The 19633-nt window shown below is 41.8% G+C and overlaps 1 protein-coding gene across 1 annotated transcript in view; it reads left to right on the forward strand.

Annotated features, from left to right (window-relative positions):
• NEXMIF (neurite extension and migration factor) overlaps positions 1–17963 on the forward strand; it is a 213290-nt gene extending 195327 nt beyond the window's left edge. The window contains exons 2-4 of the mRNA XM_062183547.1: positions 11945–12070; positions 12747–17118; positions 17720–17963. Coding sequence (XP_062039531.1) covers positions 11992–12070; positions 12747–17118; positions 17720–17810 — 4542 coding nt within the window. The 5' untranslated portion in view covers positions 11945–11991 and the 3' untranslated portion in view covers positions 17811–17963. The remainder of the gene's footprint in view (positions 1–11944; positions 12071–12746; positions 17119–17719) is intronic.
• Positions 17964–19633: the final 1670 nt, after the last annotated feature.

Consider the following 19633-nt stretch of genomic DNA (forward strand, 5'->3'; position numbering starts at 1 on the left):
ACACTTGTGCAGTTCCACACCTCCTTTCCATTCCTATTTGCTCATCTCTAGTTCTTTAAAAAAATTATTTATTTGAAACACAGAGTTACAGAGAGAGACAGAACTTCCATCTACTGTTCACTCCCCAAATGGCCACAACAGCTAGGGCTGGGCCAGACCAAAGCCAGGAGCCAAGAACTCTATCTAGGTCTCCCACGTGGGTGCTTTCCCAGATGTATTAGCAGAGAGCAGAATCAGAAATGGAGCAGTGGGACGTGAACCAGCACTCATATGGGATACTGGTATTGCAGGAAGTGGCTTAATCCCTGCTCCCTAATTCTGATATTCTTGACATCTCTCTACTAATGACCTGAGAAAGCAGTAGAAGATGGCCCAAGTGCTTGGGCTCCTGCACCCGTGTGGGAGACCTGGAGGAGGCTCCTGGCTCCTGGCTTCAGATAGGCACAGCTCTGGCCATTGTGGCCATCTGGAGAGTGAACCAGCAGGTGGAAGACCTCTCTCTCTCTCTCTCTCTCTCTCTCTCTCTCTCTCTGCCTCTCTGTAACTCTGCCTTTTAAATAAATAAATAAATCTTAAAAAAAAAGAACAGAGCTAGTACTTGAACCAAGATACTGCCGTATGGCATGTAGTCATCCCAAGTGGCAGCTTAACCTATTATACCACAATGCCCAACACTTGTCTATGGCTTGTTTCCTTCACTAGACTCTTAGTGCCTTGAGAATGAGTATCTAGCCTCACTCATCTGTCTTTTACACTGCTGTGTCTAATATAAAACCATGACCACAAGTAGTACCTAGTAGATTTGTTGAATTGATTTAAAGTGGTATCCCAGAGACTGATACTACTCAAACCCCAAAGGCTATGTTGTCCCAAGCCCATAAGCAAAAACATGATTTACTTTCTTGCTTTGCTTTTTTCCAGCTGGAAAAATCCAAGGACAGCCCTCAGCAGAAATGCTGGTATGGGTCATCTAGACTAAGACCTGAGGCGTCAAGGCCTCTGGGGAAGACCATAGCAGCCTACTGGGACAGGATCTATGAACCTGTCTTAGGCCAACTGAGGGGATGGGTAGGTAGGAGGGGTTGCCTTTCCTATTTAATTGAGTATTTCCTTGCTTCAAAATACTTGTGTCCATGCTAATGTTACTTTAATGCCATTACACTGTGTAATTTACTATGATCAGCAAAGCAATTTGTTGTATATTCTTCCAAATGTGCTAATCAATTTTAACTCAAGCTAGATTCTTTAAATTTCACCGAACACACTGTCCTAAATGCCAATCAGTGAGAAAAAGCTAAAGCAAGCCCAGAGCTATTTGTATTATAGCCGTTAATAAATTATAATATCTATCCAAAATCATTTTATAAGCAGTTTTGGTATAAATAAATAAAATGTGAAAGAACATATACCTTCAGTTTTGTAGTTTAAAACTGAAATGTGAAAAGTCATAGCAATGCCGATCTGATTGTCAGGTTTTTTTCCTTCGAAATTGCATTTTAAAACCCCAGCACTATAGGGCTCTTTAGGAGTTTTTCTCTCTTGGAAACCCCCCTCCATGCCGCTCTTGCTGGAGGTCTTTGATTCTAATAAATCTTTTTAATCTAAAAAAAATAGTTATAGCAAAAGACTAAAAGATGGTCTGACCAGGTTTAGCCTTCTAGTTCTGGAGAACAACAGCTTGAAATATTGACAATCATTTAGTATTCATAATACTCTGTTGACTTTCATTACTTGGCTGGCCTGGGAGGAGAGCTGGCCAGGTAAAGCAGGGGGCATCTCTAACAAGAAATTTACAGTTCTGCCTGCAATGTTGCTGACCCTACTTGACCATACCCTCAGCTGCAGTGGTCACTTTGGAAGTTGGGCTGAATGAAGGGCTTTTCAGCTTAGAGCCAATAAGATCTGTGGGTCTGACCTGGGCATCCTTCGACTCCAGGGCAGGTCCATTTCCAGTGATCCAACTCTTGGCAGAGCTGCCAGGGCTCTTCACAAGCTGACTTCTGCTGAAGCCCATGCTTACCACATTGAAAGCCACTGCAGTGGACTGGCCTGTTGGGTCTCCTTGAGGGCAGATCACTGTACAGATCAGCCATTAATAGGCCTGCCACCCATTGCTTCTGATGCCTAGCTTTCTTTTCCTCCTGGTTTGTGTTAAAGCAGACCAGAGGATGCAAGTCAAGGGAGTGCCCAAGTCCCATCTCTAATCTTCGGTAGCCTGAACTACAAGTCTATAGTCACAGGCACGTTCTGTAGTAGTTTTTCTAAGGTAGACAATGCCCATGAGGAAAATTATATTCTCACTTTAAAACTTTCTTTCCCTTTGGTCTGAAAGGGAGGTTTTTTCTACTTACTGTATACTTCGCTGATGGCGAAGTGAATCTAGCTAAGAGATTATTATTTAAGTTCTTATTTTGGCTATGCTATTACAGAAAAATGTTAGCCATCTCTTTTATAAGGTCTAAAGATTAAGTTGTGCGTCCTACAGATTCCTTCATAATAGAATTAGTTTCCTACCTTGAGGAGAATAGAGAAATGAAAGAACAAGTTGGGCTTAGAATAGAGAAATGAGGGAGCAAGTCCTAGATCGCTTGCTGACAATAGCAATATTACATGAATACTTAGCAAACCGTTTCAACCATTAGATAACAACTTAAGAAAACATTTACCAGAAGGTCCAATGCCTTCTATAAATTTTAAAAATCATGTATTTGAAAACACCTCTTAAATATCTAACATGGTGTAGTTTGTTTAACCAGTAAACTTAAGCACAACCATATAAAATGTTTTTAGTTTCAATCTACCAACAAGTATATAACATATGATACACAGATTCAGGTCACACAAATTAAAATGTATCTTTGATTGATTTTAGCAGCTTAAATTTATGGACAATCTTATCTATAAGCCATTTAAAATAAAACTCTTAATAAAATTTCCCCATGTGGACATACAATATGTACACACATAGAACATAACATAATAGACCAATATAGCAATTTTAATAATAGCTTTTAACATCTTTAACTCTTTTTGTAGATTGCCAATTGTTTTGAATTGCCTTTTGTTTTTAGTAAGCTCAGTTAACCATACTTTCTCTCAGTTGGTACTCTTAATACATTATTGGCTTCATCTGTTTACAGAGCCATCCCAAAGTACTGAATACAATAGAAGTGGCTGGAAAAAGTCCATAGGAACCTATAGGAGGACAGCTAAACACAGAACCAACAACGCTTTAGTTTTATGAGCAGCAAATCATATATAACTGTGGATGACAAAAGACTTTAAGTCGCCATGTTTAAAATCATAAACTCATCAACCAACAAGAGGCACTTGCTTACTTCACAGTATTTTTGAAAGGGCCTGTAGGATTTTACAAGTATTTAACCCTTTAGGCATCTGGGGCTTTCTCATTAAGCTAACTATCATGTCTAGTAACACAAGATCATTAGACTTTTTAATTCTCAAACATTTGTATTAATAGCATTTTCCATTATAGAAACTTAAAGTTTGGTACCACGTCACATCTTGACAGTACTTTTAATATAATCCAAATAGCCTGATTAATTGGTGTCTCTATAAGATGAGAGACATAGGTCCTTCGATTTTTTCAGTTGGGCCCAAACTGGAAAAACCAAAGTCCAGCATTTACTGGAAATTTTAGAGACCAGATTGTTTGAAACTTTGATTTTTTTGAATGCCTGTCAAGAATGCCAAGAAGGCTCAAAATCCAAAATATCTGGTTGAAATAAGATTCCTTAAAATCATGACATAACATAGACCAAATTTGATCATTGTTACAAGGTGATTATTCAAATCTTTGAAAATAAGCACATATTTAAATAACCCATAGCTCTTAATAAAAATTCAGCTGTTTTTGAACAATTAGAATTTAACAGACATCAAGAGAACATAATAGATTACTTTAACACATTGCTTTAACAGAGCATCAGAGTTTAATTCTATGTCAAAGAGAAATTGAGCTTCCTGTGATCTTTTGCTGTGAGGTTTCCTTCCTTTACCTTCTTTCATATTGGTGACCATGTTTCTGTGTTTCTGTGTGTAACACATCTTTAAGCATCTTTTGCAGGGCAGGATGAGTGACAACAAATTCTTTCAGTTTCTGTTTCCTATGAAAAGTCTTAATTTCACCTTCATTCACAAATGAGAGCTTTGCAGGATATAATATTCTGGGCTGGCAGTTTTTCTCTCTTAGTGCCTGGGCTATGTCTCGCCATTCCCTTCTAGCTTGTAGGGTTTCTGATGAGAAGTCTGCTGTGAGTCTAATTGGAGATCCTCTGAGAGTAATCTGGCGTTTCTCTCTTGCACATTTTAGGATCTTTTCTTTATGTTTCACTGTGGTGAGTTTGATTACAACATGTCGTGGTGAGGATCTCTTTTGGTCATGTTTATTACGGGTTCTATAAGCTTCCTGTACTAAGATGCCTCTGTCCTTCTCCAAACCTGGGAAATTTTCTGCTAGTATCTCACTGAAAATGCTTTCTAATCCTTTCTCCCTCTCCATGCCTTCAGGAACTCCTAGAACCCGAATGTTGGGTTTTTTAAGAGTATCCTGTAGATTCCCGACAATATTTTTTAGATTTCTAATTTCTTCTTCTTTTCTTTGGTTTGCCTGTTTCCTTTCTTGTTCTCTGTCTTCTAAGTCTGATATCCTCTCTTCTGCTTCACCCATTCTGTTTTTAAGGCTCTCTAATGTGTTTGTCATTTGATCTATTGAATTCTTCATTTCATTATGATTTCTCGTCACTATCAGAGTTTCTTGTCCAACTAGTTGTTTCATTTCATTTTGATTCCTCCTTAATATTTCATTTTCACGAGAGAGATTTTCTATCTTGTCCATTAAGGATTTCTGTAGTTCAAGAATTTGTTTTTGAGAACTTCTTAATGTTCTTATCAATTTTTTGAGATCCGCTTCTTGCATTGCTTCTATCTCATCATCTTCATAATCTTGAATTGGGGTGTCTTTTTCATTTGGGGGCGTCATAGTGTCTTCCTTGTTCTTGTTACCTCGATTTTTGCGTTTGTTGTTTGGCATGTTGGAGATATTTGGTTTCTTCACTGTGGTGTTTTTTCTTGTTATACTATGGCTCTATATTAAGTGGACTGTCTGCTTTCGGTGGAGCCTTAGAGGCTTGAGATGAGTGTGGACTGAGAGCTGTGTTTGGTTCCTCAGAGTTGAGAGTGTGTCAAAGATGACACTGCCAGATTAGGTGTGGTAAATCTCTCTTTCTTTCTTTCTTTTTTTCATTCAAAAGGGAAGTAATTCTGCACAGCTGAACGTAATTGGAGGTAGTTAGCAGGCGAATGATATAAATGATATACCCACAGGAGCCAGAGATCTGAAGCTCTTTCCCAAGGACCACACAGGGAATCTCTGCTGCCCTCAGTGTGGGCTCCAATTCTCCTGCAGTCTCCCACTGGATTGCCAAGTTAGATGCTAATCTCCTGTTATTTCACCCCTCCCCCCAGAGTCAGGTTTTTCTGCTAGGCTCAGGGCCGGTGCAGACCTGAGGTCGCCCTGCTTATGACGTATGTCCAAAATGGCGCCTGCTCTTTGTCTTGCTCGCCTTTGAGGGGTGAGCGGAGAGAGAGAAACTCGTGTCCGTATCGGTCACTTTTTTTTCTCTCTCTCTCTCTTCTAGTTAGCCTGGTGAAATTTTCCCCACAGAGTTTCAAGCCTCGTTCCCTCTAGTCTCCTCTTTCCGCTTGCCCGTTGGTGTCTCGGGCTATTGAGGTTCGGCTCACCTCGCGTTCCAGCACTGGTGTGTTGATTCTGCCACTGGTGTCCCGAACTTGGGCTCCCACGCTCTCCACGCAGGTCCACTGTGAATCACTAGTTCCAGAAGAGTTTCCTCTGCTGTTTCTTCCCCTACTCTTCCTTGACCCTGCAGTATCTCCACTTTTATTAAAGTGTCTCTCCCCCGGACTAATATTGTGCTACCTTCCTATTCCGCCATCTTCCTGCTCTCTCCCACTGTGGTGTTTTTTCTTGTTACACTATGGCTCTAGATTAAGTGAACTGTCTGCTTTCGATGGAGCCTTAGAGGCTTGAGATGAGTGTGGTCTGAGAGCTCTGTTTGGTTCCTCAGGGTTGAGGGTGTACCAAAGGTGACACTCCAAGGTTAGGCGTGGTAAATCTCTCTTTCTTTTTTCTTTTTCTTTTTCTTTTTTTTTTTTTTTTTGATTCAAAAGGGAAGTAATTCCACACAGCTTAATGTAATTGGACGTAGTTAGCAGGCAAATGATATACCCACAGGAGCCAGAGATCTGAAGCTCTTTCCCAAGGACCACACAGGGAATCTCTGCTGCCCTCAGTGGGGGTCCCAACTCTCCTGCAGCCTCCCACTGGGTTGCCAAGTTAGATCCTAATCTCCTGTTATTTCACCCCCCCCCAGAGTCAGGTTTTTCTGCTAGGCTCAGGGCCGGTGCAGACCTGAGGTCGCCCTGCTTATGAAGTATGTCCAAAATGGCGCCTGCTCTTTGTCTTGCTTCTTTTGAGAGGTGAGCGGAGAGAGAGAAACTCGTGTCCGTATCGCTCACTTTTTTTTTTCTCTCTCTCTCTCTTCTAGTTAGCCTGGTGAACTTTTCCCCACAGAGTTTCAAGCCTCGTTCCCTCTAGTCTCCTCTTTCCGCTTGCCCGCCAGTGTCTCGGGCTATTGAGGTTTGGCTCACCTCGCATTCCAGCGCTGGTGTGTTGAGTCTGCCGCTGGTGTCCTGAACTTGGGCTCCCACGCTCTCCACGCAGGTCCACTGTGAATCACTAGTTCTGGAAGAGTTTCTTCTGCTGTTTCTTCCCCTACTCTTCCTTGAACCTGCAGTATCTCCACTTTTATTAAACTGTCTCTTCCCGGACTATCAGTGTGCTCCCTTCCTATTCCGCCATCTTGCCGCTCTCCTCCCGTGATTTAATGTTATAATTAGTACTTAAACAGTATTTTACACTTTGTGTTTCTATGTGGGTGCAAACTGTTGAAATCTTTACTTAATATATGCTAAATTGATCTTCTGTATATAAAGATAATTGAAAATGAATCTTGATGTGAACGTTAGGGGAGAGGGTGCGGGAGAGGGGAGGGTTGCGGGTGGGAGGGAAGTTATGGGGGGGAGGGAGCCATTGTAATCCATAAGCTGTACTTTGGAAATTTATATTCATTAAATAAAAGTTTAAAAAAAAGAAACCACCTCACAAAATAAATATATATCTAAAACAGTATAAGTTTTTTAATAGTATCCAGCACAGCACTTACTAAGCATTCATTCCCTTTCTCTTCACTTCTTAACTCATCAAACTCCCACTCTCCACTCTACCTCTTTAGCTCTTGCCAAAGTGTATTTCCCCTCTGTTCTCAACCATGTAAGATTCCCTCTCAGGGCCAGTGTTGTGGTGCAGCAGGTTAAGCTGCAGCCTGTGATGCCTGCATCCCATATGAGCGTCATTTCTAGTCCCAGCTGTTTCATTTCCAATCCATCTCCCTGATGATGTGCCTGGGAAAGCAGTAGAAGGTGTCCCAAGTGGTTGGGCTCCTGTCATACACAAGATGGACCAGATTGAGTTCCATGCTCCTGGCTTCAACATGGCCCAACCCTGGCCATTGCAGCCATTTGGGGAGTGAACCAGCAGGTAGAAGATCTCTTTCTCTGGGCAGGGTAAAGCTGCAGCCTGCAGTGCCGGCATTCCATATGGGCACCGGTTCGAGTCCCAGCTGCTCCACTTCCAATCCAGCTCTCTGCTGTGACCTGGGAAAGCAGTAGGAGACGGCTCAAAGCCTTGGACCCCTGCACGCACGTGGGCGACCCAGAAGAAGCTCCTGACTCCTGGCTTCAAATTGGCACAGCTCAGACCGTGGCGGCCATCTGGGGGGAGTGAACCGGCAGATAGAAGACCTCGCTCTCTGCCTCTCTATAACTCTGCCTTTCAAATAAATAAATAGATCCTTTTTTTAACACCTATTCAATAAATAGATCTTTTTTAAAAAGAAAATATTGGCTGGCGCCGCGGCTCACTAGGCTAATCCTCCCCCTTGCGGCACCGGCACACCGGGTTCTAGTCCCAGTCAGGGCACCGGTCCTGTCCAGGTTGCCCCTCTTCCAGGCCAGCTCTCTGCTGGGAGTGCAGTGGAGGATGGCCCAAGTGTTTGGGCCCTGCACCCCATGGGAGACCAGGAGAAGCACCTGGCTCCTGGCTTTAGATCAGCACAAGGCGCTGGCCGCAGTGGCCATTGGAGGGTGAACCAACGGCAAAAAGGAAGACCTTTCTCTCTGTCTCTCTCTCTCTCACTATCCACTCTGCCTGTTAAAAATAAAAAAGATGGCTTGAGTACTTTGGCCCCTGCCACCCATATGGAAAAACCTGGATGGAGTTCCTGGCTCCTGGCTTCAGCCTGGCCAGCCTTGTCTTTGTGGCCATTTTGGGAATGGCCACAGCTGATGAAGATCTGTCTCTGTGTCTCTCCCTGTCTCTCTCTGACTCTTCCTTTCAAGTAAACACATAAATCTTTAAATAAAAGCGCAACAAATTAGGCTTCTTTCCAAGAGGCAGGAAATTCAACATTCCCATCCACTCCTTTCCGCCTATTAAATTCCAGCCCTTCTTTCTGTGCAAATATAAATAAACATCTCATTCTCTTTTCCATGGCCACATGGTTTATTAGCTATTCATCAAGTCAAGCCTCATATAAAATGAGAAGTTTGGAAATCCTAATATATAAGTTTTAAAAGAAACCCAGAACCATCTCACATTTTTAAAGTTGAAAGATTGCTAATATAGAATTTTTTTTTGTTTCCTACATAAGAAAATAATCCCAATAGGTAAAATATCTTATAGATTGAATCATGAAAGACTATTACTGTTTCTTGTTTCCTCAGTACTGAGGCCATCTTTTATAATTTGTGTGTATTAATATGCTCCTTAACTTATGATGGGATTAGGTCTCATAGAACTATTACAAGTTCAAAATATCTTTATTCAAAAATGTGTTTAATATACCTAACCTACCAGACATCGTAGCTTAGCCTAGCCTGCCTTAAATGTGCTCAGAACACTTATATTGGCCTACAGTTGGGCAAAATCACCTAACTGGAAGTCTGTTCTTTAATAAAATACTGACTATCTCATGTTATTTATTGAATGCCTGTATATACAAAATACTGGTAATGTAGTATATTGTAGAGTAACAGTTGTTTATCTTCATGATTGCAGCATTGACTGGGAGCTGCAGCTCCTTATCACTACTCCAACACAAGAGAGTATTGTACTGCCTATCACTAGCCTGGAAAAAGATTGAAATCCAAAATTCAAAGTACAGCTTCTACTGAGTATGTATCACTTCCACATCATCATCAAATCATCATAAGGATACTAGGATACTAGGATAAATGAGTATACAATTGAGATTCTCATAATAGTTGTTTGACTGTCAGGGGTGTGTGCTTTTAAATGGAATATATTTTAGGGCCAGCACTGTGGTATAGCAGGTTAAGCCTCCACCTGTGGCAACAACATCCCTTAATGGGCCCTGATTCCTTTCCTGGCTACTCCTCTTCCAATACAGCTCTCTGCTTATGGCCTGGGAAAGCAGTGGAAGATGGCCCAAGTGCATGGGCCCCTGCACAGACAAGGGAGACCCAGAAGAAACTCCTGTTTCCTGGCTTTGGATCAGCTCAGCTTGGCTGTTGCAGCCATTTGGGGAGTGAATCGGAGATGGAAGACCTCTCTTTGTCTCTCGCTCTCTCTGTAACTCTGCCTCTTAAGTAAATAAATAATAAATTTTTTAAATTGAAGATATTTATTTACTTATTTTCACTTTCATTTTATTCAAAAGGCAGAGAGACAGAGAGACAGTTAGAAAGAAAACTTCTATCCACTTATTCACTCCTCAAATGCCTACAACAAAGTACTCAAGCCATCATCTGCTACCTCCCAGGGTGCACATTGGAAGAAAGCTGTATTGGAAGCAGAGGAGATGAAACTCCAACCAGGCACTCTGGGTAAGATGTGGGCATCCCAAGTGGTGTCCTAACTGCTGCACCAAATGCCAGTCCCAGTGTATTCTTTTTAATAAAGGGATGGATATTTGGCTGCAGAGAAGGTTTACGGACTGAGTGAGGAGGGGTAGAGGGAGTGGGTGTGACTAGAATAAATAAGGATTTATAGACATTGTAGTATGATATATAGTGGGGGCCAGCGCTGTGGCATAGCTGGTAAAGCCGCCGCTTGCAGTGCCGGCATCCCATATGGGTGCCGATTCAAGTCCCAGCTGCCCCACTCCCGATCCAGCTCTCTGCTGTGGCCTGGGAAAGCAGTAGAAGATGGCCCAAGTCCTTGGGCCCCTGCACCTGCGTGGGAGACCAGGAAGAAGCTCCTGACTCCTGGCTTCGGATCGGCCCAGCTCCGGCCATTGCATACAATTGGGGAATGAACCAGCAGATGGAAGACCTCTCTCTCTCTCTCTCTCTCTCTCTCTCTCTCTCTGCCTCTCCTTCTCTCTGTGTGTAACTCTGACTTTCAAATAAATACATCTTTTTAAAAAAATACGTAGTGGTATATAGTAGATTCCTCCATATTGAAAACCTAATCTGTCGTTCTGCATGTAGGAGGGAAAGAAATGAGAGCTACAGATACTGCATTCTGTGCCCTGAAAATACCAGATGATGCTGAACTCTTTTCAGAAAATCTAGACCTTCTTTGCAGTCATATTTATTTATTTGTAAGGCAGACTCACAGAGAGGCAGAGGCAGTTACAGAGAGAGAGATCTCCATCCGCTGGTTCACTCTCCAAATGGCTGCAACAGTAGGAGCTGGGCCAATACGAAGCCAGGAGCCAGGAGCTTCTTCCAGGTCTCCCATGCGGGTCCCAGGGTTCAAGCACTTGGGCCATTTTCTACTGCTTTCCCAGGCCATAGCAGAGAGCTGGATCGTAAGCGGAGCAGTCTCCAAGAGGCGCTCATTTGGGATGCTGGCACTGCAGATGGCAGCTTTACCCACTACACCACAGCACTGGCCCCTGCAGTCACATTTTTAAAAGGATTTTTTTATTTATTTGAAAGGCAGAATTACAGAGAGAGAGAGAGAAGGATAGACAAAGAGAAATCTTCCATCCCCTTGTTCACTCTCTAAATGGCTGCAATGGCCAGGAGCCCAGAACTCCCTCAGGAGTAGCAGGGACCCAAGTGCTTGGATCATCTTTCACTTGTTTCCCAGATGCATTAGCAGGGAGCTGGATCAGAAGCAAAGCATCGGGACTCAAACTGGTGCCCACATGGGATGCCGGCACTGCATGTGACAGCTTAACCCTCTGTAGCATAACACTAGCCCCTGTAGTCACATTTTAAAATCTTGCTACATACCTGGTTGAGTACTTGTCAAAATCCTACCTAAGTTCCTGAAAGTTGAGAAACCTAGGAATTCTCTACCTCTTTCATCTTTAGCAGTCAAATTTTAAAGCTTAAAGAGTGACAACCTGAGTGCGAAGTATATGGGTGTGTATGTATGAAGTGGCTTGTTTTTTGAAGTGCTTCTGACTGTCTGAAGTAGAAATAGGTAAGCAGAAATAAAACTAATCTCCACATGCACACACCCTTTATCTCAAGTTAATCTGGTCTGCTTTTTGTCCTTAAATGAGTGGGCATGCTTAGGTTAAATGCATTGCTATCTGGAGGAAGATATAAGTGTACCTGCTTCTTCAGATTTCTGTTTTGAAAACTGTGAGGGCCCAGAGGTTACAAAAGGACCTAGGATGTGTGAATGACATGTGAGTTTGCAAACTGACTTCCAAATTGCATGGTAAGTATAAACTATGAAACAAAACAATAGTAATAATGAAGCCAGACCAGAAGCAGGCTTTTAAGATTCCTGGAACTAAAATAATATGTAAAATACAGAGTAAAATAATCTTAATGACTGACATTATATATTTGAAATCTGCAGGTTGGACAGCATTTGGACTTGGAATGAAACAATAAGAGGTTACATTCATGGATAACCAACAAGATAAGACTATTGCTGCCTCAACCAACGGGGAAAATACTCTGATTAATGGGGTCAAAGAAAATGGTAAGGTAATTTAGATATTATATACAATATCTCTCCTAGTAGTCCTTTGTTATTATGGATATTCAGTATCCACAGAGTTGGGACAGAGTCCAAGATGCCCCTGAAATTGATGTTAATCCTAAACTTTATTCCACCAAATCTCTAACTAGGATAGGAGAGTCTCTAAGAGGCTTTGAACACAACCCCTTTGTCTTCCCAAATTATCTGTATCGACTGAAGTTCCTCAAAATTCCTAGTGAATTAGAAATACGCTCTGATGTGGGGCTTGGAACTTCTAGTTCACTAGCAGCTTCCAGAACATGGGTTTGAAGGATGGGTCAGAGCCTCATAGGTCAAAACCATGAATGGCCCATCTGAGAATTTTCCTTCTGAAAGCCTTGACTCTCGAATTCACCAAGCAATGCAATTCTTTCCTTGTTTTTGAAGTGGACTCTGTCTTTTCTCTGAGGAAAAAGGTGGGCCTAAAGATTTGCCATTTTTCACTTGCATGAATATTCAATAGAAAATTAAAGTTGTTATTTAATGTTGTAGTTTTGATGTCTAAAGCCAGAAAAGCAGAGGCTTAGCTTAAATACTACAAGCAAGATACTAGAAACTGATCAAAGGGAAAGGGAGTTAAAGAGACTGGCATAAGACCCTTAACTTTATTCCTGTCATTATTTTCCCTTTTCTCTAGACTCAGAGGACCAGGATGTGGCAATGAAGTCATTTGCAGCTCTAGAAGCTGCTGCACCAATCCAGCCTATGCCAGTGGTACCAAAAGAGACCCTGATGTATCCCAGGGGTCTCCTGCCTCTGCCCTCCAAGAAGCCCTGTATGCAGAGCCCTCCCTCTCCTTTGGGCCTCATTGAAACACCTGAGCACGCTGCTAATAGTGCTTCTGTGAATGCCATTTCCCTAACATCTGGTGTTGCAAAGGGCCTGAACACATGGTCCCTACCCAACGAGTGTGAGAAAGCTCCATTTGCCATAATGGAGCCTGCAGGCATGTCAGCTCTGAATGGGGACTGCCTAATGCAGCCAAGCCGGACTTGCTTGGGCTGCTTCATGGAATCCAAGGATACAGTAGATCCTGAGCCAGGGATCAGCCTGAAAGTCAGTGATCTAAATAGGGATTATGAAACATGTGCAGTTTCTGATATAGGGATTCAGTGTATTAATGCTGGAGAAAACATGAAATATGGAGAGCAGCTCCTCTCAGACCAGCTCCTGGGCTTCCCCCTGCATAAATCAAGGGCAGGAGATAGACGAGAAGCTGAGAAACCTGACATCGACCTGGAAGATCCAGCTCAGAAAAGTTATTATGAGGCATTACTGTTGGATAAGTGTAATACAGAAGAAGCTTTGCTTGCAAATTCCAATCAGGATTGGGGTTACTTTGAGACTTTCATTAGTGAGAGTAAGATTGAACTGCTTGACCTCTGTTCCAAGAATGAGCTTTCTGTCAATCTATTCTCTGAAGAAGATGTGGATAATTACATGTTTGATGATGATGAGTCGACACTGGGCAGTGATGTCTGCTCCCTGAAAATTCGATATGAGTCTTTTCAGGACAATGTTCGAGACAAGACCACCCTTCTGATGCAGGAGGATGCCCAATTCAACTTTTTCCCCAGTGTCTTTACTACCTGCCCCAAGCGGGAGTCTAAGAATGGGGCTTTGAAGCAGAGCAGCGATCTTTCACAATTCAAAATCCCTGACGTGAGCATCATCTGGGGGGAGGAAGAGAAAAACCTGGACAAGAAGAAAGGCAAAGAGGAAGGGCAGGAAGACAAAGGTATAGAGAAAAAAGATGGAAAGGATAATGGAGAAAAATCTGCCTTAAATAAACCATGCAGTGGGAGTGAGGTAGGGCAATTTAAGAATCCAAAGCAGGGCCATATTGCTGATTCCTTGGAGACATCAGGGAACTTCAGTGATGACAGTTCCTTCATTGAGGTATCATATGATGCCATGGGAGAGATCAAGGACTGTAGCCGCTATATGGCTCGGGACACTAATTCTAGCAACTCCTCCTCCCAGCAGAACTATGGATTACGAGCCAAGAGAAAAGTCAGATACAGTGAAGATTATCTATATGATGTTGACTCACTAGAAGGTGAAAAGGTAAATGAGAGGAAAGAATGGCTGCCAGGTGGTTCCAAAGAGGAAGATGATGATGAATGGTGTCCCAAAAAGAGAAGAAAAGTAACGCGTAAGGAGCCCCCTGTTATTATCAAATACATTATCATCAATCGCTTTAAAGGTGAGAAGAACATGCTGGTGAAGTTGGGCAAAGTGGATGCCAGTGAGACAACAGTGAATTTGAGTGAGAATAAGCTCAACAAATATGCCAAGCTGGCACCCTTAAAAGGATTCTGGCAGAAGAAGAAGAAGCAGAGAAACAACATAGACTCCATCAAGATACCCTTATGCCAAAAGCAAAGCTTTGAACCAGGTAGCTGTGAGGTGTCATTCCTGCCACCTGCTCGCAAACGAAAATCTAAACTTGGTAACAGGCATAGAATTCAAAGAATCTCATCCATGGAATCTTCAGCAAGTAATAAGCAGGTTTCATTCTGCAATGATCAGAAGCAAACTAGTAATCGTAAAGAAGAGGGAGGCCTAAAAGTTACACTAAAGTCAGCCCCTCTGGCTGCTCCCAGCTGTGCAAATGGACCACATTTAAATGAAATCACAGGCCCTGACTCAGGGAAAGTCAAAGCCCAAGACACAGAGTTGAGGGGGCCAGAGAGGAAAGTGCTCAACAAAATCAAATTTAAAAGTGAAGCTAGATTAAAATCCAAGAAAATCAAAGCTGGGCAAGAAAGCAAGCCAGTCATCCAAACAAGCCCTCTCTTGGAAGAACAACCCTCTGAGGCTAATTTAAAGAATGAAGTTATTTCTGGAACTTCAAACAGTTCCCACATATCTGAATTTCATGAGGCAAAGGTTGCTAAGAATTCCACTTTCCTGCCAACCACTTGCTCTTCTGAAATGCCTCTGTCATCAGCTAATGTTGCCACCAATATACCTGTTATCCCTGGAGGTTATCTGCAGACATTGTTAGATGCTTCTGACTTGTCAAATAATACTAATATCACATACTTTACTCACCATTCTCCAGAGCAGAATAAAGGCAGCCCCACTCAAACAGAAAAGTCATTTGTACCTCTCCAGCCTGCCCAGGACTGTGTGCTTTCCTCATCCTCTGACTCTGAGATGCAGCAGTCATCTCAGAACTTCAAAATGGAGTCAAGCAGCTATGGAAATGTGTGGCCCAACAAAAGTGCTTCTGGTCCACAGGAATTCTTGCCAGAAGTCTCAAGAGATATAGCTCCAACCCAATCCAGTGAATTTGGAGCCTCCCAAGTAGTCCCCATGGAAAATAACCTCACAGCTACAACATACAATCCAATCTGCCTCAGTAGTGGTGGCAATAGTTGCAACAAGGTCCTATATGCCTCAGTGCAAGACACCCAAATCCCATCTGATGACACTTATCAATTATGTCACTTTAATAATGGAGAGATCTGCTTTCCTTTCCAGCAGAGCCCACTCAATACTGATGATGGTCGGCTCTTTAGCTTTGATTCAATGGCCCCACTCTCTATCAGCTCAAGCAATTATTGCTCCTTAAGCTTGAAGTCCTGTGAAAAGGAAGGAGATGATGATATCACTGATGACTTCCTGGCCCATTGCAGCCCCAAGCTCGTGATCCAGCAGAGCATTGATGAGATAGCACCACTAAAGGAGTCCACTGATCTGCTGGATATCTCCAACTTCACTCCTGACAAGTTCCGCCACTCTTCTCTCTCAGAGGGGTCTCCACCTGACACTCCCAGTCTTTCTCCTCAAATTACCAGATGTGAAGGTATCAAGACATTGGGAGCACTTAAGGGGTTCCAAGAGGCTGTCCCAGGATCATTGGGAAACATGGAAAAGATCAAGTGGGACTGTAATACTCTTTCACAGCAGAATCAAGCCGATGATGGATTTACCTTAAATAACCATCAATTTCAGTTCCATATGTTCAATGATGAGGATTCTGTCAGCCTGCTCCCAAAAAACCCTTGCCTGTCAACATTTAATGACCCATCTGGTCAAATTAGCACCAACAACAAAGTCTCAAAATCAAGAAAGAAAAGTTCACCTGGCAAGAGTGGGGCTCTGAACCAAAGCTCTTCTCAGAAAAACACCAGGAAAAAATCTCCCAAAGCCAACAACAAAGGGACTGAAAAGTCACCTGGCAAAACCTCCCGCCAGATCCCCAAGTCCACCAAAAAAGGAAAATACATGGCTGCCATCAATGGAGAGAAAATGCAAATTGGCATTGGTCGTGGGGGAGGCCAAACCAACAGCATGTCCTCTACTGGGAAGACTTTGACCGAATGTATCCAACACAGTGGCCCTATGGCCTCTCTGAAGATGCCAAGTCACAAGGGACTTTCTGGAGACTGGGCTTTAGGGAAGGAGAGTGGCCCAGGCTGGAATGACATGAACATGGGCACCAACAGCAACACCCTCCTGGATGATGACCAAAGGGAATTTCAGGAACCTTCCTATATCTTGTCTAACATTGCCTCTGGTATGGCAGATGTGCAGAGATTCATGATGGCCTCTATAGAGCCCCTTTGGGAACCCATGGAACACCATGGGGACCCCAACACATTCTACTCTCCTGAGTCCAATAGTCTAAAATTAAAAACCCTGAAAATATTGGCTGGGACACCACAGGAGACTAAGAAAAAAATCAACAGTGGGTCCCCAGGAGCCACTAAGAATCACAGGTCAATCAAGGGTGTGAGCAAAAGCAATGGGAAAGCAGCAATAGGTGATCCTGGTCATACAGACATGCCTGGTTATAACGAGGACTCTCACTCTGCCTTCTTTGATAAAAAGTATAATAACATGAGCACTTTAGGCAATAATGGACCAACACACAAAAAATTATATCGTCACAAATCCAGCTCCAAGGCCCTGAGAGATGAGAAGTGTAAGGGAAAGCGCATGGAGCGAGAACAGGTCCACAAGGATGAGGCTGGGACAGCTTCTTTTGAAAAACTGAGGTAATACTGCACCAAAATGGCTGAGATGATGCGCCCTTAGCTTTCCTACTACCTGCTAAGCCCGCAGTCCCTCATTTTTTTCCTCTTGAAAGCAAACATTTGCATGAAAGAAACTGTCCCATTCCTTTCTTTTTCAAATTAAAAAGAAAAGAAAAAAAGTGCATGGAAATCCCTATATCTTTGAGCCACCCAAAGGATTGGGCAGTTTTGCTGTGGCTTGTTCAGGGATAAGCTCTAACAAAGCTACTTTTTCTTCTGCTATTCAGCATTAGTTTTTACTTACTAAGAAAACAGAACTAAAATATGCTCGTCCTGAATGATTTTGGGAAGGGAAAGGCTTTGCAGTATAACATATTTGGAACAACAGAATTAAAAAGTAATGTAGACAAAAAGCCAAGATCATTTAAATGAAAAGAGCATTAGTCGGAAGACCAAATCTCAACATGTGGCAATTAGAAGTACTTTCTAGTGCCCCCTCTATTTGTATCTTTTTTCTGCATCATACAGCAGCTAGTATGATGCTAACAAATTTATATTGTATGACCCTTTGTGGGACATACACTAAAACTAAGATGGCATAAATTGTTTGATTTTTCTGCAGGGATTCCAATTACAATCTCTTAAAAGCAGAAACAGCATTTTGGGTTTTACCTGTGTTTGAAGAGACTCACGTTTTCCAGAAAGACACTTGATGTTTGTATTTTCTTTCTTTCAAAATATGCCTTGTGGTATGTATGTTGACATGTAAGTGCTTAAAGAAAAGAATTTTAAATTGTGGGAATAAGTCTTTGGAAGCAAACTTTAATCTGATGTTCTATGTAAAAGACTTAAAAAGTCATACAGTTGCACAAGTAGTTTATGCACTATTTACCCACAAGGAAAAAATGGAAAAGATTGTGCCAAACTACAAACAAGTGACTGTACTGTATATATTTTTACTTCTGTATCAACATTTGGTTGTGAGTATTTGGGGCAGTTGTCCCTGTTAATTTACTAGAAACATTCCAGTGATTCTTGCTATTAACCACCCCCACTTATGTGGATAGCACCTGTAGATCACAGTGGAAAAATATGTTGTGTTACGCAATTTACCAAATCTTAAAGGATACTGTTTGAAATGTGCCAAATTTCCTTACCTCATCTCACAGATTCACCCCCACAGTTTAAAGCTCATTAGTGAATTTTAAATGTGTGCATGTGTGTGTGTATACACACCCCACACACATATATGTATATGTGTATATATATTCAAACATATACACACACATGCATACATTCTCTTAAAGTTTTAAACTCTAACTCTACTGTCTTGTGTGAAAACATGAACAGTTTTACAAGGCACAATAAAGATTTGTTTGTTCCATTGTCTAAGGGTTAAAATGTTGGAAAAGTCTGAAAGTCACAACAGCTCAGTCCATCAAGGACCCGAGTATATGCATTTACAGAACCTTTTACAAGGAAACAAAACAGCTGCTTTGAAAGTTTGTTTTCTAAAAGCAAAATCTGTAGCTAAAAATTATTTAAAGTGCAAAGTTATATTGCTGATACTTTATATCTCAGTTTTATATATTTTATAATAGCCTGGGATAAATTATAAAATAGCTATAAAATCAACACTAATGATAAATGAAGTACATAGATTGCTTTTATTTAAGTAGTTTCCTGAATGTTTTATTCCAGTTTTGTCAAAAGTGCACTCATATCACAGCTTTAGTGTTCTTTAAGTGTTTAATCTTGCAATGCCAATGTCATTTAAAGAAAATGTTAAGGCATCTCAGTTCGACCAAATTCTTCTTCCTGTGAGTTAAGTATGTATAACAGCAGATAAGCTGAAAAATGTGTGGTGTCAACTGATTTGGGCTATATATACTTGTCTGAGGATAACTAGTATCTGTGATGCCACACACTAAACTTAAATCTCAATTTTTGATATAAATTTTTAAATAACATTTTTAATTCAGCCCTCCCCACCTTTTTAAAAAAAAGTTTCACAGCTCCAACATCCCTCACTCCTAGCCTTTTCTTCCCCTTTCTTCACCACTTGACTTCTAACATTTGATCTCTTTTACTTGCACAGTTGAAGGCCTGTGTGTCTGATGACTGGTGCATTATGGCACAGATGAGATAATGGATGTGAAAGCGCTTTGTAAATCGTAAAGTGCTATACAGATATAGGGGATTAATATTATTAATGTTGTTGGTTGTTGTTGTTGTTACTATTCTTACTAATATTGTTACTAACCTAATAACTTTGTGAATATATAGGCTGGGGTGGGAGGGTGGAGAATAAGTGGGTGGGGAAAAGGGGGACTTAACAAAAAAGGGAAGATGTCTCAAAAGGAAAAATTGAAGTAAAATATGAACCTACCTAGTCATTTTCACAAACAGAGAAGCAACATTTGAAAGTAGTCAGAGAAAGGGAAGGAAAGCCTCTTGTGTATGTAAGTATACACACTTCCCAGTCTATGATTCTGTGCACCAGCCTGCTCTACTACTTACAGCTAGGTAGTAAAAT

This window comes from Lepus europaeus, chromosome X (assembly GCF_033115175.1).
Source record: "Lepus europaeus isolate LE1 chromosome X, mLepTim1.pri, whole genome shotgun sequence".
Classification (NCBI taxonomy): Eukaryota; Metazoa; Chordata; class Mammalia; order Lagomorpha; family Leporidae; genus Lepus; species Lepus europaeus.